General features: G+C 46.5%; 1 protein-coding gene across 3 annotated transcripts in view; it reads left to right on the forward strand.

Annotated features, from left to right (window-relative positions):
• The window catches only part of WT1 (WT1 transcription factor), a 50,793-nt gene extending 34,411 nt beyond the window's left edge, over nucleotides 1-16,382 (forward strand). For 2 of the 3 annotated variants that reach the window (XM_025266276.2, XM_044929310.1), the window contains 5 exons: nucleotides 2,609-2,705; nucleotides 5,016-5,166; nucleotides 11,544-11,633; nucleotides 12,245-12,337; nucleotides 14,983-16,382. In XM_025266276.2, the coding sequence (XP_025122061.1) occupies nucleotides 2,609-2,705; nucleotides 5,016-5,166; nucleotides 11,544-11,633; nucleotides 12,245-12,337; nucleotides 14,983-15,104 (553 nt within the window). In that variant the 3' untranslated portion in view covers nucleotides 15,105-16,382. Of the gene's footprint in view, nucleotides 1-1,068; nucleotides 2,402-2,608; nucleotides 2,706-5,015; nucleotides 5,167-11,543; nucleotides 11,634-12,244; nucleotides 12,338-14,982 lie in introns of those variants that run through there. The other variant, XM_044929311.2, reaches the window with a different exon arrangement.
• Nucleotides 16,383-19,780: the final 3,398 nt, after the last annotated feature.

Below are 19,780 nucleotides of genomic sequence, written 5' to 3' on the forward strand. Positions count from 1 at the left end.
CTGCTGCCGTATTACCATTCTCATCAGCTCTCCCTTCCCCACTGTCGATAGAATGCAGTTGTAAGGAGGCCAGACGGGACCTTTTTCTTTTGGCAAACACGTTCTAAAGTTCCAAAAGGCAGACATTACCTGAATTTGGCATTTCCTCCCAGTTTTGTGTGTCTGACCCTGGGTCGGCTCTTTGGGACATTTTCCCCCCAGATATGTCAAAAGCACCTGAAGGATGTGGAGATGAGGTGTAGGAGGTTAGCCACCCACTGCCCCCAACTGCTCTCATCACTTTGTAGGAAGGAGACAGGCAGTTCTTTCTAGAAAGCCTGGAGCCAGAACCAGAGGTGAAATGCCACAGCTGCTGTGGCCGCAGGGTGTGTGGACGTGTGTGTCGTCCTGACACTTTTCCCTTCCAGAAATTCTGTCCCCTGGGTGAGTGAGAGTTGAGCCAGCCTTGGATGGAGTGGGCTACCTGCCTCCTATATTGGGCCCCTGGGAATCTCTAGAGTAACAGAGGCAGAGGGTGGGAGTTCTCAGTCCTGACAGTTAACCTTCACCCAGAGGCTTAAAAAAATGCATGGACCCCAGTCCCTAGAGGTAATTTTTTAAAAAAATAAATACTTGCGATTTTATTTTTTTTGGCACACTTTAATTTTTATTAAGCGTATGGTTGATTTACAATGTTATGTTACTTTCTGCTGTATAGCATAGTGTATCAGTTACACATACACATGTATCTACTCTTTTAGATTCTTTTCCTATTAGGCCATTACAGAATATAGAGCTCCTAGTAGGTCTTATTATCTATGTTATATTTGGTAATGTGTGTATGTCAGTCCGTCTCCCAGTTTATCCTTTCCCCCACCTTAATTTTTAAGCGCTTTATGTATTTCCATAGTGTACCATTCACCCAGTGTACAATTCAGGGGTTTTAGTATATTCACAGACTTGTATGAGCAGTACCACAATTGGAGGACATTTTTAACAATCACGGGCTTCCCTGATAGCTTAGTTGGTAAAGAATCGGCCTGCAATGCGAGAGACCTGGGTTCGATCCCTGCCTTTGGGAAGATCCCCTGGAGAAGGGAAAGGTTACCTACTCCAGTGTTGTGGCCTGGAGAATTCTGTGGACTATAAGAGTTAGACACCACTGAGTGACTTTCAGTTTCACGTTACCAGTCACCCTCCATTTCCCTTCAGAACCCTCAGTCCTCGGCAGTCGACCACCTATTTACTTTCTATCTCTAATTTGCCTCTTCTGGACATTTCTTGTAAAGAGAACCACACAGCAGGCGGTCCTCTGTGACTGACTTCTTTCTCTTAGCATAATGTTTTCAAGGTTTGTCATGTACTTCATCACGTATTTCATTCCTTTTATCCTCAAATAATATTCCATTTTAGGAATATGCCATACTTTGTTTATCCACCATCAGATGACAGGTGTTTGGGCTGATTCTCATTTTTGGCTATTACGAGTAATGCTGCTAATGGCTACAAATTTCTGTGGGGAAATATATTTTCATTTCTCCTGGGAATACACCTGGATGCGGAATTTCTGGGTCACATGGTAACTTTACATCTAAGCTTTTGAGGAACTGTCAGACGTGGTTCAAAGCAGCTTGACCATTTTACAGAGGCATTTCATAAAAGCTCCCCATGGTGGGTCTAGCTGCGATTATAATCTGCTGCCCTGTGGGTTGTAATTCTCACCCTGCCTCATTTGGTGGTGGTGGTTGTAGTTTTTGTAATCTTTGACCGCACCCTGCGGCCATGCGGGAGCTTAGATCCCCAACCAGGGATCAAACCCACTCCTCCTTCATCTTAAGCACTGGATTCCTGGGGAAGTCCACTTGGCCTCATTTGAAAGTAAAACAACTGAAGAACAGAGATCAGCTTTTACACAAAGGAGAGAATTTTTTAGAGCAGAGCATCCACCCCTTGCAAGGTGTTCTTTCCAACCTTCTCCATTCCTCAGCTCTCACTAGTAGTCCAAGGTTAACTGAGCTCTGGCTCCAGGACTGGTCAGTCTAATGCTGGAGGAAGTGTCCACCTAGGATCTGGCTTGGCTGCAAAGAGTTAAGTTGATCTGGAAACCTGATCTGCAGTTGAAGTGGAACAGAGCCCCAGATGTGTAATCCCCGCTTCTAAGGATGCGACATCTCTTCTTGTAAGCGTCATCGCTTTCTTGGTGCTATCTGGTAAAAACTGAGTCATGAGGTGCCGACAAAAAATCCCTTGCATTCAATGTGAAATTTGAGGCATCTGCTCATTCCTGAGATATTCACAGCTGTCAGCCCTGCTGTCTTGATGGTAAACAACTTGCTGGGAATGAACTCCTGCCACTGTGACTTTTCCCTGGCTTGTCTGAGAGAGGCATGGATCCAGATGGTGTGCCCTGGAGAGTGCGAGGGTAAGGGACTGCGTGGGGGTCACCCGAGGATTGAGCAGCTCTGCCTTTCACAAAGCGCTGCTTCCAGGGCAGCCCCAGTGGAGGGAGGCAGAAGCCAACCGAGTTGTCCCGAGAGCTCTGAAAGGACATTCGTCTCACTGCAGAGGCGCGTTGCCCTGATGCCTGTAAAGCAGCCTCAGTCCTGTTCTCCCTTCTCTGTGTTTGCAGCCATGGCACGGGGTACGAGAGTGACAACCACGCCACGCCCATCCTCTGTGGCGCCCAGTACCGGATACACACCCACGGCGTCTTCAGGGGCATTCAGGTGAGTACACGGGGCCCCGGCTGCCTCTTTCCTTCCCAACAGCCTCTCACGTCCTCGCTGCTGGCCGTTTGGCCCTGGCAAGTCTGTTCCTAACCATAGGCTCCTGTGTCAGCAGGGATCCCCCCTCTTCCACTGGGGCAGGCTGGGGGGTCTTCTCCTTTCCAGAGGCCGGTGTGGATGCAGCCGCCTCACTCAGACCAGGGTGCTTTCTGCAGAATTCCCTTCTTTCCTCCTTCACTGTTGAATTCGCCTTCTCTAGGGTAGGCTATGCACATCTTATGTTGGGGCTAAATGAGCTTGAATTAGTGACCTGGACTGTGGACGTCTAAGACTTGTTCTGCATGGTCAAGTGCCCAAAGGTAGACTCCGTCTTTGCTAAGGGAGAGTGAGGAAAGGAAAGTAAAATGGAAATTGGACGGAAGGCCATCTCCCGGAGCCTCTTTTGGGCGTTCAGAACCACGCACAGTTACCAAGGGTTTGTGTTTGTGCCTTTGGCGTGTGACTCTGTGGTTGCAACAACATGAGTAACGGCTGAGATACTTTCTCCAGAGGAGTCAGCACATTAGAAATAAGTTGTGTGTGGGCCAAGTTCCCACGTGATGTGTGGAGCAAGTGCTCTGAGATGTTCTGAAGAATGTTTCCAGAGGCATCATGGGGATAGAACAGCATGTTCCCTCATCCCCAAGCCTTCCAGTGGTGAGAATAAAAGTGAGGGTGACAGAAACATGGACATCTGATGGAAGTCAGACAAGTAATGTCAGGCTTCTCCACCAGGACTGGCTGACACTCACAACTCCGTTTTACTCCCTGTTGCCCTGTGCGCTGCCTCTGGGGTGAATTAAAGGACCTGTACGAAACTCCTTTTCCCTTCCTTTTCACCAAGCCCAGTTTATCAGACTTACTGTCGTGGTCTGTGTTAATTTTCTTCCAGAGCGGACCAATCAGACACAGCTGGTTCCTCATTTAAACTTATTCCATCTTTGGCCTTAAGACACTGTGGCCCAGCAGTAGTAGAGCCGTATGGTGCTGCTGCTAAGTCGCTTCAGTCGTGTCCGACTCTGTGCGACCCCATAGACGGCAGCCCACCAGGCTCCCCCGTCCCTGGGGTTCTCTAGGCAAGAACACTGGAGGGGGTTGCCATTTCCTTCTCCAATGAATAAAAGTGAAAAGTGAAAGGGAAGTTGCTCAGTCATGTCCAGCTCTTAGCAACCCCATGGACTGTAGCCCACCAGGTTCCTCCGTCCATGGGATTTTCCAGGCAGGAGTACTGGAGTGGGGTGCCATTGCCTTCTCCAGCCGTATGGCACTACTGTATGTTTACTTCAAAAAAGATTGCACAGCAAGAGGTGAAATAGGAACTTGAACGTATGCTTGTGGGTGGTGTGGGAAGTGCCCAGGGCAGGAGTGGGTAAGCTTAGAAGTGGTCCCGGGTCTTAAGACAAACTGTGGACGTGCTCTCGGGCCTTGACCTGCACATCTGTGTGAGGACGAGGAGGGTTCAGTGGTCCCTCAGGCACTCGTGTTGCTTTTGTTTCTGACTCACTGGTCCTTGGAGCCTAAGGGGCATTTGCCTCAGTTTCCCTCTAGCTTCTTCTCATAGAGGACCAAACCATGCACACACACTCCTACAGGATAAAGGTGATCCACAGAATGCCCTGTGATGGACATAGAGTGGGCAGAGGGCACACACACAGTGCTTCCTGGTGTCTCTAGTAAAGGGTCGTGCTGGCAACGCTGTGGGCTTCCTGTGGTTTCAGCTCCCTTCACAGACAGAACCCTCACCTCCCAGGATGTATTCTTCCTTGTCATTGACTCACACGTAGAAGGTTGCTCAGCTGGGGGCTCATTTTTCTCTAATAAGGACTTCCCAACCCATTGTAGATAGGGCCTGAGGTCATGTGGCCTGCTGTCTGAGTGGGAGGGAATAGAATAGAACCTGCGGCTTTGACTTCCAGACCTCTCTGCTTCAAGATGAAAAGCTGAGAGACAGGAAAGATTGGGAGCTCTCCCAGTGTGCAGCATTTCTTTTCCAGATGCTCTGGATCAGCAGCCCTAAGACTGACTTCATCTCAGGTCCCGGTTCTGGTTGATCAGCAGTGATGATCTTAGGGCAATGCACTGTTGAATGTGCCGCTCTGTCATCCACTAGCGATGTCTGCTTTGGGCACCTCAGGTGTTGGGGGGAGTGGTTTCAGGCATCACATCCACTATCCCTCCTTTGGGAATACTTCAAAGCTCACTTTCCCTGGGACCAATGTGAATGTTCACATGGGGCTTAAAGCCTCTGTTCATCTTACGCTCTGCTTGCAGGATGTGCGGCGTGTGCCTGGAGTGGCCCCGACTCTTGTCCGGTCGGCATCTGAGACCAGTGAGAAGCGCCCCTTCATGTGTGCTTACCCAGGCTGCAATAAGAGATATTTTAAGCTGTCCCACTTGCAGATGCACAGCCGGAAGCACACTGGTAAGTGCATTCACCGTCCAGTCTTGGTTCTGGTGGCTCAGGGGCGGCTTAGGAGCCCGTGCTTCCTGCTGTCACTGCCAGGACACAGGTGATTTCTGGAATGCAAAGTAGACACTACTTTCAGGGGATGGAAAAAGGCTGCCAGGCCATTATGTATCCTGAAGTTCTATCCTTTATTAAAAAAGGGAAGAGCAGAGTAGGTAGAGAGAGAATTTCACGGAATTAAAGAGACCTGGCTTGAAGTCGGGTTTCACCACCAGGTGGTGTGACCTTGAGCAAATTACTAACCACTCTTCAAACTTCATCTGCCTTACATGGAAAATGGAGATGATAGCCTCCCTTATACAATTGTTGAGACTAGATTAACTTCTAAAATCAAACTGAATTAAAGGAATTAGAGATATGAACCATCTCTTACAGTTCTCTGTGTCAGTAAGTCTGAATAAATGCTCTTATGACTTTTATAATAGTATTAGCATCTCTTACGGGAGAGGAGCTAGCCTTGGGGCTTGGTAGTTAGAAGATTCTAGGAACTTGATGTGCAAGATCATTCTGGAGACTTAGGATGAGATGGTCCAAAGAAGAACTTAACTGCTTGGGTTACTAATAACCAACCAGGTAGGAGTGGGAAAATGGCTTCTAGGTTTAATTTTTGTTTTCAACCCCCCCGAAAAAGATGATTTTTGATGATGTTTTAAAGAAAACTGGATTTTCCCACAGGTTACAGGGTCTGCCTCTGGGAGAGAACTGGCCACGTTTGGTTGTTGGCCACAGGGAATGTGAACATCGGTTTCACAAATGTCTGTTCTTGGTTGGCCTTGTGGGCACTAGATGGGAATGTGACTGAGTTTTCCTACAGGAAATCAGGGCAAAGCGCAGGCTTTCCTACTGGGGAGCTGGTACCATTTTTTCCCACGATTTAATGTAGCTTCTTTGTTTTAAGTACCATTATTGTTTATTATTGCTTCCCTCATAGCTCAGTTGGTAAAGAATCCGCTTGCAATGCAGGATACCCTGGTTTGACTCCTGGCTTGGGAAGATCTGGTGGAGAAGGTATAGGCTACCCACTCCAGTATTCTTGGGCTTCCCTTGTGGCTCAGCTGGTAAAGAATCTGCCTGCAATGTGGGAGACCTGGGTTCAATCCCTGGCTTGGGAAGATCCCCTGGAGAAGAATACTGGCTACGCACTCCAGTATTCTGGCCTGGAGAATTCTGTAGACTGTATAGTCCATGGGGTCACAAAGAGTCAGACACAACTGAATGACTTTCACTTTCATTGTTTTATTGTTACTGCGGACTTTTCTTTGGGGAAGCTGAATAAGAAAATGAGCTGGGTTCAGATCTCTTTAGACCATTGGTCTTTGCTAAGCCATTGTGTCTGAAGGCTACAGTTCTGGCATAGACCTGAGTTTATACTCAGCAGACCGCCTGCTTTAAGCTGAAATGAGAAGTTGCATGTTGTGTTGTTATGTATTTCCCCAAATGAGATCATTTGAAAAGTATCTGATTATCGGAGAAGGCAGTGGCACCCCACTCCAGTACTCTTGCCTGGAAAATCCCATGGACGGAGGAGCCTGGTAGGCTGCAGTCCATGGGGTCCCTAGGAGTCGGACACGACTGAGCGACTTCACTTTCACTTTCATGCATTGGAGAAGGAAATGGCAACCCACTCCAGTGTTCTTGCCTGGAAAATCCCAGGGACAGCGGAGCCTGGTGGGCTGCTGTCTATGGGGTTGCACCGAGTCAGACACAAGTGAAGCGACTTAGCAGCAGCAGCAGCAGACCACCTGCTTTAAGCTGAAGATGAGAAGTCGCATGTTGTGTTGTTATGTATTTCCCCAAATGAGATCATTTGCAACGTATCTGATTATAAGGAAAATGATAAAGTAAAATTCTGCCTAGACAAATACAAGAGAATACACTGAAGGCAATATGGTTGTAGAAATTATAATGGAAAAGAGGCACTTAGATAACAGTAAGGGTTAGATGTCTGTGGGAAGGGAAGGCAGTAAGAAAGATAGCCATCACCTTCAGACCTGCCGGAGCCTTTAAGAAACTCTTCCTTGCAGAAGACAAGGAGGGAAGGGTATTTAACATCACTGAAGTCCCCTTCTTGAAAGAGTGCCATCTTTTTGTATCTATTCCCAATAATAGTTCAGTTCAGTCACTCAGTTGTGTCCGACTCTTTGCGACCCCATGAATCTCAGCACCCCAGGCCTCCCTGTCCATCACCAACTCCCGGAGTTCACCCAGACTCGCGTCCATCGAGTCAGTGATGCCATCCAGCCATCTCATCCTCTGTCGTCCCCTTCTCCTCCTGCCCCCAATCCCTCCCAGCATCAGAGTCTTTTCCAATGAGTCAACTCTTCGCATGAGGTGGCCAAAGTACTGGAGTTTCAGCTTTAGCATCATTCCTTCCAAAGAGATCCCAGGGCTCATCTCCTTCAGAATGGACTGCTTGGATCTCCTTGCAGTCCAAGGGACTCTCAAGAGTCTTCTCCAACACCACAGTGCAAAAGCATCAATTCTTCGGTGCTCAGCCTTCTTCACAGTCCAACTCTCACATCCATACATGACCACAGGAAAAACCATAGCCTTGACTAGATGGAACTTTGTTGGCAAAGTAATGTCTCTGCTTTTGAATATGCTATCTAGGTTGGTCATAACTTTTCTTCCAAGGAGTAAGCGTCTTTTAATTTCATGGCTGCAGTCACCATCTGCAGTGATTTTGGAGCCCAAAAAAATAAAGTCTGACACTGTTTCCACTATTTCCCCATCTATTTCCCATGAAGTGATGGGACCAGATGCCATGATCTTCGTTTTCTGAATGTTGAGCTTTAAGCCAACTTTTTCACTCTCCACTTTCACTTTCATCAAGAGGCTTTTTAGTTCCTCTTCACTTTCTGCCATAAGGGTGGTGTCATCTGCATATCTGAGGTTATTGATATTTCTCCCGGCAATCTTGATTCCAGCTTGTGTTTCTTCCAGTCCAGAATTTCTCATGATGTACTCTGCATATAAGTTAAATAAGCAGGGTGACAATATACAGCCTTGACGTACTCCTTTTTCTATTTGGAATCAGTCTGTTGTTCCATGTCCAGTTCTAACTGTTGCTTCCTGACCTGCATACAAATTTCTCAAGCGGCAGATCAGATGGTCTGGTATTCCCATCTCTTGAAGAATTTTCCACAGTTTATTGTGATCCACACAGTCAAAGGCTTTGGCATAGTCAATAAAGCAGAAATAGATGTTTTCCTGGAGCTCTCTTGCTTTTTCCATGATCCAGAGGATGTTGGCAATTTGATCTCTGGTTCCTCTGCCTTTTCTAAAACCAGCTTGAACATCAGGAAGTTCACGGTTCACATATTGCTGAAGCCTGGCTTGGAGAATTTTGAGCATTACTTTAGTAGCGTGTGAGATGAGTGCAATTGTGCGGTAGTTTGAGCATTCTTTGGCATTGCCTTTCTTTGGGATTGGAATGAAAACTGACCTTTTCCAGTCCTGCGGCCACTGCTGAGTTTTCCAAATTTGCTGGCATATTGAGTGCAACACTTTCACAGCATCATCTTTCAGGATTTGAAATAGCTCAACTGGAATTCCATCACCTCCACTAGCTTTATTCGTAGTGATGCTTTCTAACGCCCACTTGACTTCACATTCCAGGATGTCTGGCTCTAGGTCAGTGATCACACCCTCGTGATTATCTGGGTCGTGAAGATCTTTTTTGTACAGTTCTTCTGTGTATTCTTGCCATCTCTTCTTAATATCTTCTGCTTCTGTTAGGTCCATACCATTTCTGTCCTTTATCGAGCCCATCTTTGCATGAAATGTTCCCTTGGTATCTCTAATTTTCTTGAAGAGATCTCTAGTCTTTCCCATTCTGTTGTTTTCCTCTATTTCTTTGCATTGATTGCTGAAGAAGCCTTTCTTATCTCTTCTTGCTATTCTTTGGAACTCTGCATTCAGATGCTTATATCTTTCCTTTTCTCCTTTGCTTTTTGCTTCTCTTCTTTTCACAGCTATTTGTAAGGCCTCCCCAGACAGCCATTTTGCTTTTTTGCATTTCTTTTCCATGGGGATGGTCTTGATCCCTGTCTCCTGTACAATGTCACGAACCTCATTCCATAGTTCATCAGGCACTCTATCTATCAGATCTAGGCCCTTAAATCTATTTCTCACTTTTGACTGTATAATTATAAGGGATTTGATTTAGGTCATACCTGAATGGTCTAGTGGTTTTCCCTACTTTCTTCAATTTAAGTCTGAATTTGGCAATAAGGAGTTCATGATCTGAGCCACAGTCAGCTCCTGGCCTTGTTTTTGCTGACTGTATAGAGCTTCTCCATCTTTGGCTGCAAAGAATATAATCAATCTGATTTTGGTGTTGACCATCTGGTGATGTCCATGTATAGAGTCTTCTCTACTATTATATTAAGAACCTTTTATTAAATACTTTCCATGGGCCAAATTCTCTACATTCATTATTTCATTTTATTATCACAAACAAAACAATTATCTGGTGGGTAGGATATAGGGAAGACTCAAACTCATGCCTTTTAACTCCAAGTCACAAGCCCCTTGCTCAAAGAGTCGATGGTCTGTTTTGGAGGCAAGACATACAAAAGTGAAAAGGGAGGAGAGAATGTGTGATGACTGAGTGAATCTGGAGGCTGTGAGAAGATTCATTCAGAGGGTATTGTTTTGAGTGAGCATCGTTTGTTTCTTGGAGAAGGAAGGGCTTGGATTAACCAATAAAGGGTAGGCAGGGTCGGGCAGAGAAAGTAAAGGATGAGCAGAAGCAGAAAGGCAGAAAAAAGACATGAGACTGGATAGAAGTGTTGCTTTTTCCAGCTTGAAGAGCTGAAGTTAAGGCACTAGGCTGGATATCAATAGAAACTTGAGGAAAGTTTCCTGCTCTCAGGATTTTCCAGTCTGTGGCAGACGGTGGATCTGACAAGGCCCCATGTCAGCCATTCTGTAATGAGGGAAGGAAAGGCCTTCTATGTGAACAGGAAGCTTCCAAGAAGGCATCACAGAGGAAACAGCATTTGAGAGGGATGTGCCATAGAGTTTATGATGGGTTAGGAATCTGGGGATAGGGATGGAGGATGTTTAGTGTGAGCGAAGTATAAGGCAGGGTTCAGGAATGGTGAGCTCTATAGAGCAGGAGTATAGATGGATCAGGGAAGCAGAGGAGGTCTTGAGGCTGGAAAGGTACCCAGGAACTGCCCAACAACAGAAAGAACCGGCTGATCCCAGGATGGCTTGCTCTCCATCCCAGAATGCTGGTGACTCAGAATTCTCATAAGAAGGTGGGACGGTCCAGGGTTGCTCAGTGCACTCAGGGGGCGCAGTTCCTGGGATTTGGCTGAACTTTTTCCTGCGAAGACAGGGGCAGGGCTTCTCCACTGTGAGGCAGGAGGTTGTGTAATCCCATTCCTGTCTTGTCTCGAGTAAAGGGATACCCAGAACTCTAAGGCTCTGGCTCCTGGTTTAATTTGAGCATCTTACAACCCTGGAGTTGTTTATACCTAACTCAGGGTTGGGAAGTCAGTAGCAGAGAATACCAGAGCTTTAGGCCATAAAACATAAAGTGCTTACTCCACGGGGCCAGCTCCAGGGGACATCCATCCCAGAATTCTGCCACAAACTCAAGTCTTAGACTTAAGACAGCTTTGGTTTATTATTTGTTTAAATATTAGCTGCCAGTATTTTTTGAGCACTGCCTCTGTGCTAGGCTCTAGGCTAAGCCCTTCTGTGGATGGTCCGTTGTAATCTATTTACAAGTCCTTGGAAGCTGTCAGGTTATTAGCCCCGTTTCACAGTGAGGAAACAACACCTCACCCAGCAGATTGAAAGAGCTGGATATTCCCCACCATGTCAAACTCCAGAACCCGAGTTCCCTTCTCTTCGAACTCAGCCTTATTCACCCAGCCCCTGATTCCGTGCCTCCTGCCCATGAATATATGTATGTAGGTGGGACTTCCTCCTAACCCTGTGGTTTGGCATGCATGCATGCTAAATCACTTCAGTCATGTCTGACTCTGTGACCCTAAGGATGATAGCCCGCCAAGCTCCTCTGTCCTTGGGAATTCCCCAGGCAAGATATTGGAGTGGGTTGCCATGCCCTTCTCCAGAGCGTTTTCCTGACCCAGGGTTGAACCTGCGTCTCTTACCATCTCCTGCATTGGCAGGCCAGTTCCTTACTTCTAGAGCAACCTGGGAAGCCCCCTAAGGTTGACAGCGTATCCCTGAAACCTTCCACCCAAGTGCCTTTCAGCATTTCGGGATCCTTTCAGTCCCAATAAGAGAAGTTGCCTCTAATGAGATCTTTATTTCCAATATCATTTTCCAATGGAATGCATATCTTCCCCAAGGTGAGAAACCATACCAGTGTGACTTCAAGGACTGTGAACGAAGGTTTTCTCGTTCAGACCAGCTCAAAAGACACCAAAGGAGACACACAGGTTTGTAGGCTCCCTTCTCGTTGCTGGCAGTGTGTTCCCTTGGGTCATTGTTGATTTTGTGATTCTTTTTATTGTTCAATATGGGTGTGAGAGGGTCAGCCATTTTTTAAGTTTCTCCAATAATTTTCCCTCCTAATTGCTGGGGATTTACCTTCTCTTAAAAAAAAAAAAAAAGAAGAAGAAAGAAAAGAAAAGAAAAGGAAACGTCCCACATTTCCCCTGAAAACCACAGAATCATGATATTCCTACTAGCAATTTGCTGATGATACACTGAGTGTTAGTAAAGAACACGGGTGGGTGGAGAGCAAAGTCCCATCTGTAGTGTGTGATTCACTTTTTCAGTCTCAGACACAGCTGAAACTTCTCTGAGAAGCTGGACACTTGTGGTTAAGCAATAGTTGTTCCCAAGACAACAGGTCTTCAAGGATTACTGTGCGGCATTAGGTGGCTCCTGCTGGGCCTGGGGTGTTGGGGAAATCTGAGGGCGAGCCAGACACTGCAGGTATGGCTGGAAATGCCCAACTCCTCAGGCCACCGGGAAGCGGGCCTTGTGGACCTTGCTATGCCCCCACATGGTTAGGGCCGCGGCTAGACCTTCTCTGTCCGTTTAGGTGTGAAACCATTCCAGTGTAAAACTTGTCAGCGAAAGTTCTCCCGTTCCGACCACCTGAAGACCCACACCAGGACTCATACAGGTAAAACAAGTGCGTAAACTTTTCTTCACATTTATTTTTCTTTATTTTTTTAAACTACTGTTGAATGGGGTTGCTTGTGATGCGAGAGATTGGAAAAGATGAGTGTAAAAGTTCTAAACAGCTTGAGATTCAGGAGAGAGAACAGTGCATGGATGTCTTTAAATAATAACATTGTTTAAGAAGGAATGGGGGTGGGAGGTATGGAGCAGAAGAGATGTGAAAAGAACTGCTTTCAGGAGTGTCCAGAATGAAGTGAAGAGATAAGCTAAGTCCCTGCTGTTCCCAGTTTGTTGCATCACATCTTTATCGCTCAGTTTGATAGGATAATCAGCCTTGGAGGAAAATAGCAGAAATTCTAGCAAGCCAATCACTTGTACTCCTGAAAGTTTGCATTTTATAACACTGTTTTCAGAGACCTGAATCTTTGCTCTGCTAAAAGTTAATGCCCCAGGAGCAGGCATGGTTTCTGCCAGACTTATATTGGTGTGTGGGTGTTATTTCCTTCATAAGGGAGGGACTTCCCCTCCTTCCCTCTGGCCCAGTGGTTAAGACTCAGCATTTTCAATGCAAGGAGCACAGGTTCAGTCCCTGGTCAGGGAACTAAGATCCCACATGCTGCATGGCCAAAAAGTAAAAATTAAACAAACAAAAGGAATAGAGAGAGAAAAGACATTTATTCACAGCTGCTGAAAGTTTTTGCTTCTCCACAAGGCTGGTGTGATTCAGAATGAAAATAGCACTATCTTTGTTGTGTATTTTCTAGCTTTAGAGGGAGGACCAATGCTTAGTTTATCTCACTTTATCTTCACAACATCCTCAGAAGAAAAGTAGGATAGGTAACATTTCATCCCCATTTTACAGATGAGGAGGCTGAGGCACAGAATGATGAAATAACTTTGTTTAAAGTCCCAAAGCTAGTAAGTAGCAACCCCAGATCTGCCTCTTCCCAGCCCACCTGCCCACTGCTTCTTTACTGGGGAAAGAGTCTGTGTTCACCTTGTGGCCCAGGGAGGAGAGAGAATCAGGAGGAGAACCCCTGGTCAGCAGAATTGAGTTCCCTCCAGAGTTTGAGGAGGATGATGACCGACAGAAGAAGAGGTTAGGATTTGTCCATTAGGAGGTGACCTTTGACAGCACGGTTGGCCGTGGGAGCAGGGGACAGGAGCCAGATCAGGAAGGGCCGAGGGACAGTGGGAATGGGAGGCGAGGGAAGTGTGAGCCGTGATCCCCCGTGCAGTCCTGGATTCTCAGCCCCAGCAGGCTGTACTTGTAGGCAGTCAGAGTACCTGTGGCCCAGAGTCAGTGGGATGGACAGCTCATTCCCTGACTTGAGTACCTTTAATGTCACTTCTTTGCCTTAGTCCTGAGCTCACAATTTGGTGGGGAAGAGGTACCCTGCACCCCACCTCATGCATATCTGTCGATGTACAAAATGACCTATGTCACCAGCAGACTGTTTAATATCTAACTGGGAGCTATAGTTGATTAGCCTCCAGTTCTGACCCGGGGACAGTGCCTCCCCTGGGATATTTCTCAGTGTTTATCCCTTCCAGTATTTCTCAGAGAAGGACTAGCTATATCCTGAGAACCTCCCCAGGTGGAGGAATTGGCTCCTGTGATGTTTTTACTTAGGATAAAGCCACAGCGTATTTCCATTGTGCCGAGGCCCAGGAAGTGTGTCCTACAGACAGACCTGGATTTGGAATCAGACAGACCCAGGTTTAAGAAGTCCTGCCTGTGTCTGCACTCACCTGAGGTTCCAGCCTCATCTGTAGAATGCGGATAATAATGCTTCCCTTACAGGTTGTTGGAAAGAGTACATGAAATTATATATATTATATATAATTAATATATATAATTGTATATATATGATAACCCAGCACAGAGCTTAGTACATAGATAAGCATTCAGAAATGCTAATTATCTTTCCCATCCAAAATGAGACTTGGAAGAAACTTCTGAGGCCTCCTTAGATGGAGAAGCCTCGATTTTTTGGCAAGCTTTGAAAAAATCTCGAAATCATGCCTCACCTCAAATCTTCTATATAATGGGTATTACTCTCTAAATAACCCTTTAAGGTAAAAGAAGCAAATACCATGTGTACTGAGGTCAGTGATTTATTTAACGTGCCCAGCCCGTCCAGAATATGTATACAGACAGAGATGTTAAAGCTATAGATGCAGCTGTGCTACTGGATGGCGGTCCATTAACAGTATCCTGCGTGATGATCCTAAGGCCCTTGCCTTCCAGTTAAGCTCAGTGCCCTCCCTAAACAGCAAACGGGAAGCGTTCGGACAATTCACAAAACCGTCTAATGACAGGGGTTGTGTTTTACCAAGTGTTTTCCCCCCTTGATTAAATATGAAGTGCCCAGACATTCCCATTACCTAGATTCGCTCCGTCTCTCCCATTTCCCAAGTCTTCTGACGCAGTGACGTTTTGTAATTGCCACAGCATTTTAATCCTTGAGGCCCCAGAGGTGCTGCCATGTCAAGGCCGCCTCGTGAGATGAACTAGATGTGTGAGCTTAGGGAAAGAGCTAGAGGGAATCTGGAGTGGGTGCCTTGTGATGATTTAACTCAGGCCTCTGGTAGTTGAACTTGCAGCTCCATCTCTCCACGGCAAGTGTCTCTGACTGGCCATTGTGTCAACAGGTGAGAAGCCCTTCAGCTGTCGGTGGCCCAGTTGTCAGAAAAAGTTTGCCCGGTCAGACGAATTGGTCCGCCATCACAACATGCACCAGAGAAACATGAGCAAGCTGCAGCTGGCGCTCTGAGGGGTCCCCACCGGCCGCCGTTCCGCGTCCCAGGCAGGACCGAGCGCGCGCTCCTCTCAAAGCTGACTTTCAGATTCCTCCTCACTCGCCTGTCGGAGAAGGAAACGGCGGTTGATCTTTCTTCATCCAGCGTCTGAGACAAGATGCCTGTACTACTGGATTCTACCAGGTTTGCCCAAAGGAGTTGGTCTCTGCTTAGCCAACTTTGAGTTGACTCCTAAGGCCCTGGAGAAGTGGCTCTCAGTGTCCGGTTAGTTAAAAGCCCGTCACCATTTGGTCTGGATTTTCCACCATAAGCAGAGCCACTGTTGGTGATGTTCCCCCGCCCCTTCTCACTTTACGCTCATTTTCACGAGGAATGGAGTCATTGTACCATTTTCCATCATAGAATATTTATGGGCCTGGGCATGTGGATGTGTCTGCTAATGTAAACTTTGTCATGGTTTCCATTTACTAACAGCAACAGCGAGAAATAAATCAGAGAGCAAGGCACTGGGGGTGAGTCCTGTCCGACATTCCGGAGGTTAGGCAGGCTGCTAACCTGGACCAGGCAACTTTTAAAACTCAAGCATTTCAAGCAGCTGAAAAAAAAAAAAAAAAGAATCAGAACTAACCAGTACCTCTGCAGAGATATCTAAAAGAATCTTAGCATTCAGTTGATTCATTGTTAACGTTAGCACAATGCTCTTAAGAAATCGTGCTTGAGGATCTGAGATTTTGTTTTTGTGTTTCTGTTTGACTTTTGAGTTGTAATCATATACATCTTCAAAGATGTACATATCTCCTCACACAAAGGAAGTGGAATTCATTTTTATCATTTGGGGTGTCCTTAGAGTATACAGACCATGCTGGTTATGTGGCTTCAAGTTGTAAAAATTAAAATGACTCTAAAAGAACATAAGGGCTGGTCCAGAATTTCCACTGATAAGACTGTTCTTAAGTAACTTAAATAACTTTGGGTCTCCAAGTATATGTGAAAAAAAAAATGAGACTTAATGGTGTGAGGAAATCCATTGTTTAAAGGTGGTTGGGTGTATGTGTGTGTGTTTTGTTTTTATTTTTTAAGGGAGGGAGTTTATTATTTACTGTTGCTTGAAATTATTGTGTAAATATATATATCTGATAATGATTTGCTCTTTGACAGCTAAAGTTAGGATATGTATAAATGTTAGATGTATCACTGTTTTGGTGTTGATCTTCCAACATATTGATGATAACACTAAAAATGTAACCTGCATTTTTCACTTTGCTCTCAATTAAAGTCTATTCAAAAGGAAAGTGGTAAGATTCTATCAGCTGTATTGTGTTCACATCTTGGGGAGAGTTGAGCCTCTTTTCCACAGGTAAGGTGCCGACACTGACATCAGTGACCACTTAAGTCTAATAAGGTCCTGACCATTCTTTGTTTCTCTCTGTTGAAACTCAGGAGGCAATTATTGACCCTAGAAGCAGCCAGAGAGCACTGCCCGCTCCTCTCATCATAAAGTAATTGTGATCACAAGGGCTCATGGCTGGATGGGGGGACTTGTGTATTCAGAGTCATTTTCATCAGGCTATCATTACATCACTTCTTATTCCATGTCAGCAAAAAAAGCCTAGAGAGATGCAAATAACTGTTCTTTTTTTTTTTTTTTTTTTAAAGTTCACAGGTACACACTGCAATTAGGAGGGTATAAACTGAACACCTAGTACAACTGAACTTGCAATTGTAGTTGCTATGAAGTAGCTCAGCAGGTTGGAGACAGCTCAGGCTTTCCAGGGCAGCCGAGTGTGAAAGCAAAGATCTACATTATCTGTGAACTATAAACTCTCTTCCTGGTTCTGGTGGATAGTTTTTCAGTTGTAAATAAGGAGATTAATTTGGTGCCGCTCCTCTCCACTCCATTATCTGGGAACTTGCAAGCATTCCAGGCTTCATTTCTTCATTTAAAATGTATCTTGAACAGACAGCAGCTCACCGCAGGGATTTTTCTCTGTTGAAGTGCAGTTCAGAGTTTGGGGCCGCCTGAAAGTCAGGTCCTGAGGCCCCACTTGGTTTGCATCTGGCTCTTGCATCACTGTTAATTATAGCAAATGTGGTGACTCATTTGTATCAGCAGTTTTTATCTTTTCCTGCCAGAAGACAGCATTTCTCTGGAGAAGCTCAGGACAAGCATGGCAAACGTCAGCGAGTCAGAACGAGCCAGGTTTCACAACAAAAGCGGCCACATTGTTTCAGCTGCTCGAGGAAGCCCAGAGATTCTCACACCACTTCAGCAGGTTAGCCTGCAGTTAAGGTCATGGGCTTTGGAAAGCAGACCAACCTGGGTTCAGATTGTCAGTCCTTGTTTTCCTCATCTGTGTCTGACAGATAGTCGTAGTGAGGATTAAATAGGGGGAAAAGCATTAAAACTTCAACCTCATAACAAAGGCTTCATAAACATCATCTAGGAAAATGATTACCCAAGAACTCATGCTAATTTCCTTTCCACTCCTCTCTCCCACCTCCCCACCCCAAACACTACCACCACCTCCAGCGTCCTTTTGGGGTATCCAGATGCCTTCACAGGTCAAGTCCACCAAACGACAAACAAATCCATTTCCATGTACCACAAACCAGAGTTAAGGTTTGCAGCAACAGCGCTCTTGTCAACCTCCCCACAGAGACCACATCTGTTGGTTTTGTGTTTGGTAATGTACCCGGTGGCATTGAGTATGTGTTCTGAGACCTGTGGTGTTGACCATGAGCAGATTGTCAGGAAGAATGTTGGTCACAGGGAGCTCTCTATAGTTCAGGCTAGAGGCTATATATAGGTGCAGGTGTCAAAATGTACATTTTCCCATCTCACTTTAGTAAAGTGTCTGGTCCAGTATCTTTAAAAGGCCACCTCCAGTCCTTCAATGGTTCTTCCCAGACTCTCTCATCCTGGACCCTCTGTAGCACTTGGAGTACATAACATTCAATAGCATCTTAATATGGGTGTTGTGCTTTCGCATCTAGGACCGTCTGTCAGTAAGGTTGACAGGGTAAGTATTTTTCCCACTTTACAGATGGGGAAGCTAAGGCTCAGTGACCATAGTGGCTGAGGCTGGTCTTGGTATTCCATATCTAGTTTTCCTTCCAAAACGTGTTTGACGATGTAGACATGCACTCTGCTCCATGGTTTTATATCTGCAAGTTATACCTTCCTAACCATGTGTGCAGAGAAGGCAATGGCACCCCACTCCAGTACTCTGGCCTGGAAAATCCCATGGATGGAGGAGCCTGGTGGGCTGCAGTCCGTGGGATCGCTAAGAGTCGGACACGACTGAGCAACTTCACTTTCACTTTTCACTTTCCTGCATTGGAGAAGGAAATGGCAACCCACTCCAGTGTTCTTGGCTGGAGAATCCCAGGGACGGGAGAGCCTGGTGGGCTGCCGTCTATGGGGTCGCACAGAGTCGGACACGACTGAAGCGACTTAGCAGCAGCAGCAGCAGCAACCATGTGTGAGCTCCTAGAGGAGTGGATCATCTCCCTTCCTGTGTTACTTCCTCAAGGACTTCTCAGCTTTTACTAACCATGCTGCTGCTAAGTCACTTCAGTCGTATCCCACTCTGTGCGACCCCATAGACGGCAGCCCACCAGGCTCCCCTGTCCCTGGGATTCTCCAGGCAAGAACACTGGAGTGGGTTGCCATTTCCTTCTCCAATGCATGAAAGTGAAAAGTGAAAGTGAAGTCGCTCAGTCGTGTCCGACCCTCAGCAACCCCATGGACTGCAGCCTTCCAGGCTCCTCCATCCATGGGATTTTCCAGACAAGAGTACTGGAGTGGGGTGCCATTGCCTTCTCCATCGACATTCCCTATGGAATGGAATTTGTTCAAGTACAGTCTCCCATTCGGAAGTTCTGGGGCGGGGCCTGAGACCACATTCCTGACACGTTCCCAGGCGATGCCCACCCTGCTGGGCTGTGGACCACACTTCGTGTTAGCTGCTCAGTCATGTCTGACTCTTCACAACCCCATGGACTGCAGCCGGCCAGGCTCCTCTGACCATGGAATTCTTATATTTCTGGTGGCTCAGATGGACTACACTTTTTGCAAAAACCTAAAGGCTGGGCTCCATAAATACTTTCTGCTGAGTTTTGCACCTGACAGTCCTAGGAATACCCTGAACCTTCTTAGCCTGTAGACAGTGACCATGAAGATGGCCTGGGGCTCTGCTGTAATGGGCCCTGGAGCTGAGGGCAGGGCACTGGTGTTGAATGTGGTCAGAAGTGCTGCGTGCAGGCGAGCCCATCTCTGCAGAGGTTTGTTTTCAAACACAGCCTGCCCATCCTCTGTCAGTGACGTTCCTCAGGCAGGGGAGACACCCTCTCCCCCAACCTAAGTCCAGGTAAGGAGAAGCACGGTGCATGGTCCACCCGCATATCCAGTCCTCACTCCCCACTGGGCTCACATTTCCACCGCAGGCCTGATGCCATTCTTGCCAGTGTCCATAGACCAAAACCTTCCAGTTTTTTGGAGAGGATTTATTTCCCACGAGCCAGGCAGGAATCCCCCATGTCTCGTCCCTACTAGGGGCCAGTGTTTAGCTCTTCACATACCAAAGGGAAAAGGGAGAAGGCAATGTCTTCCAGAGCCCTGTGCCCCCTGTGGGTTGTTTATACCACTGACTTTGGACTAACCAGGTCAGGCATGTCAGGAACAGGTGTG

This window comes from Bubalus bubalis, chromosome 16 (assembly GCF_019923935.1).
Source record: "Bubalus bubalis isolate 160015118507 breed Murrah chromosome 16, NDDB_SH_1, whole genome shotgun sequence".
Lineage (NCBI taxonomy): Eukaryota > Metazoa > Chordata > Mammalia > Artiodactyla > Bovidae > Bubalus > Bubalus bubalis.